The sequence below is a fragment of the Clupea harengus genome, chromosome 15, assembly GCF_900700415.2.
Source record: "Clupea harengus chromosome 15, Ch_v2.0.2, whole genome shotgun sequence".
Classification (NCBI taxonomy): domain Eukaryota; kingdom Metazoa; phylum Chordata; class Actinopteri; order Clupeiformes; family Clupeidae; genus Clupea; species Clupea harengus.
In genome coordinates this window covers 28,581,298-28,583,797 of record NC_045166.1, presented here as the reverse complement: position 1 = coordinate 28,583,797, position 2,500 = coordinate 28,581,298, and the positions used below count along the sequence as shown (strand labels likewise).

Here is a 2,500-nt window from a genome sequence, read left to right as displayed (position 1 = left end):
TCCATAGAGATGACCCCCGACCACGTCCATAGAGATGACCCCCGACCCCGACCATAGAGATGACCCCCGACCCCCCGACCACGTCCATAGAGATGACCCCCGACCCCCAGACGCTGTCCATAGAGATGACCCCAGACCCCGTCCATAGAGATGACCCCCGACCCCGTCCATAGAGACGACCCCCAGACCCCGTCCATAGAGATGACCCCAGACCCCGTCCATAGAGATGACCCCAGACCCCGTCCATAGAGATGACCCCAGACACCCCCCCCCAGACCCCGTCCATAGAGACGAACCTCGACCCCCAGACCCCGTCCATAGAGATGACCCCCAGACCCTGGTAGGTGAAGGGTGTTTATTGCCCCCCTGAGGGTAACTAACACTGGTCAGATCAGGTGTGTCTCCTCGTCTGGACCCTGTGAACACCTTTTACGGACCTGGACTTCACACACATTCAGCTGGACTTCACACATCATCCACATTCAGCTGGACTTCACACACACACACATTCACCTGGACTTCACACATAATCCACAGCTGGACTTCACACACACACACACACACACATTTACCCGGACTTCACACATCATCCACATTCAGCTGGTCTTCACACACACACACACATACAGCTGAAGACTGCAGTGCTTGCCTGGCCGTGTGCAGGGGTATCCATGGCGACTGCCTGTCTCGTATAATCTGTGCTATCACTGGCCTATTGTGACATCACTCGTATGATCTGTGCTATCACTGGCCTATTGTGACATCACTCTTATGATCTGTGCTATCATTGGCCTGTTTATTGTGTTGTTGTTGCCATGTTAAGTGATGTATGATTAAAATAAATGGAACTGTACCAATCCCTGTGTGACAATACTGTGTGTGTGTGTGTGTGTGTGTGTGTGTGTGTGTCATGTACGAGGACGCGCTCGAGAGATGCCTCACACCATGTGAAGCTTTCCTCACAGTAAGAGAGAGAGTGTGTGTGTGTGTGTGTGTGTGTGTCAATACTGGTGTTCTTCAATGGAACCTTAGCAATCCCTGTGTGACAATACAAGTGGAACTCCGAGGTACAGAGTGCTAATTGCCAGACAGAACAGTCAACACTATCGGGCAGTTGTGTAGTTTTTAATGCTATATTTAAGGTAAAGTTGATAATTATACGTCTAGGGTGAAGTCTATAAGTCTATATTTGGTATAGAGGTGTAGTGTATAATTCTACATTGGGCATAGATAGAGGAGTGTAGTTTATAATTCTATATTTGGTATTCTCTGTACCCAGAGCAAACACGTGCGACGTGATGAACTGGCTCATAGTAAAGACACACACACACACACTCACACACACACACTCACACACACACACACACACGATGAACTGGTCCATAGTAATGACACACACACACACACGATGAACTGGCCCATAGTAATGACACACACACACACACACACACAGGTGATGAACTGGTCCATAGTAATGACACACACACACACACACACACACACACACGTGATGAACTGGCCCATAGTAATGGCCTGTTCATAGTTCCTGGTCTCCTCACACCAAATCCTTCCTTAACGCAGCAATTTAGATTTAGATTTAGATTCAGACTCATAACTGAAGATGCGATGGTAGCCACCATAGACAAATATACACATACATACATATACACATACATATAGTATATACATACACATACATATATACATATACACACATATATACATATGTCTATGGTAGCCACACTTACAAGCTCCGCTAGATAGAGCTTTCTTTTAAACCGCATACATCCCGGAAAGGCACAGCCCTAACGTGTCTGACATGCGATAGCTCTGCTCGACTGTTCTCGGCTGGTCATGAAGACTATTGGTTTGGGAAGCTTCAGTTGTACGGCGGTGAGTTGGTTTGTGAAGCTTCAGTTGTACGGCGGTGGTGAAGCTTCAGTTGTACGGCGGTGAGTTGGTTTGTGAAGCTTCAGTTGTACGGCGGTGGTGAGGACGAAAGTCCCCCACTGTAAATTACACCCACTTCCCCTTACGAGCGCCACTGAGCAGCCGCATGGGAAACATCATTTAAAACCTTACTTGGCAGGCGGGGCGGTGATTCGCGGAAATTTCAACACGCGTGTGGCTGGTAACCTGCCCTATAAAGCCTAAACGATGTCCGTCCGTTATTCTTCAGACATTTGAATATGGAGCCCGACCAGTGTAGCACCGTTAACTACTCCGACAACAACTGTGTCTTCTGCAGGATCGTCAAGGGAACAGACGCGGAAGGAGCGGACACGGAGATCCTATGCCAGGTTATATATAACACGTTTATCTTGCTTTAAAGAGTGAACGAAATGCAGAGGTGACACACAGCTGAGTGTGTCTCAAAGCTACTAGGCACACACTCAGAGAGAAGGTGGAGGGGCTAGTTTGGGCATTACGTTACCCATGTATAAAGTGTGGAGGTCGACCGGAAGTTTGTACATTTAAGTTGTAAGCATTTTAACACTTC

At 47.9% G+C, this 2,500-nt stretch overlaps 1 protein-coding gene across 1 annotated transcript in view; it reads left to right on the top strand.

Moving 5' to 3' along the window:
• Positions 1 to 1,793: 1,793 nt before the first annotated feature.
• The window catches only part of LOC116223715 (histidine triad nucleotide-binding protein 3-like), a 5,166-nt gene continuing 4,459 nt past the window's right edge, over positions 1,794 to 2,500 (top strand). The window contains exon 1 of the mRNA XM_031581287.2: positions 1,794 to 2,300. Coding sequence (XP_031437147.1) covers positions 2,190 to 2,300 — 111 coding nt within the window. The 5' untranslated portion in view covers positions 1,794 to 2,189. The remainder of the gene's footprint in view (positions 2,301 to 2,500) is intronic.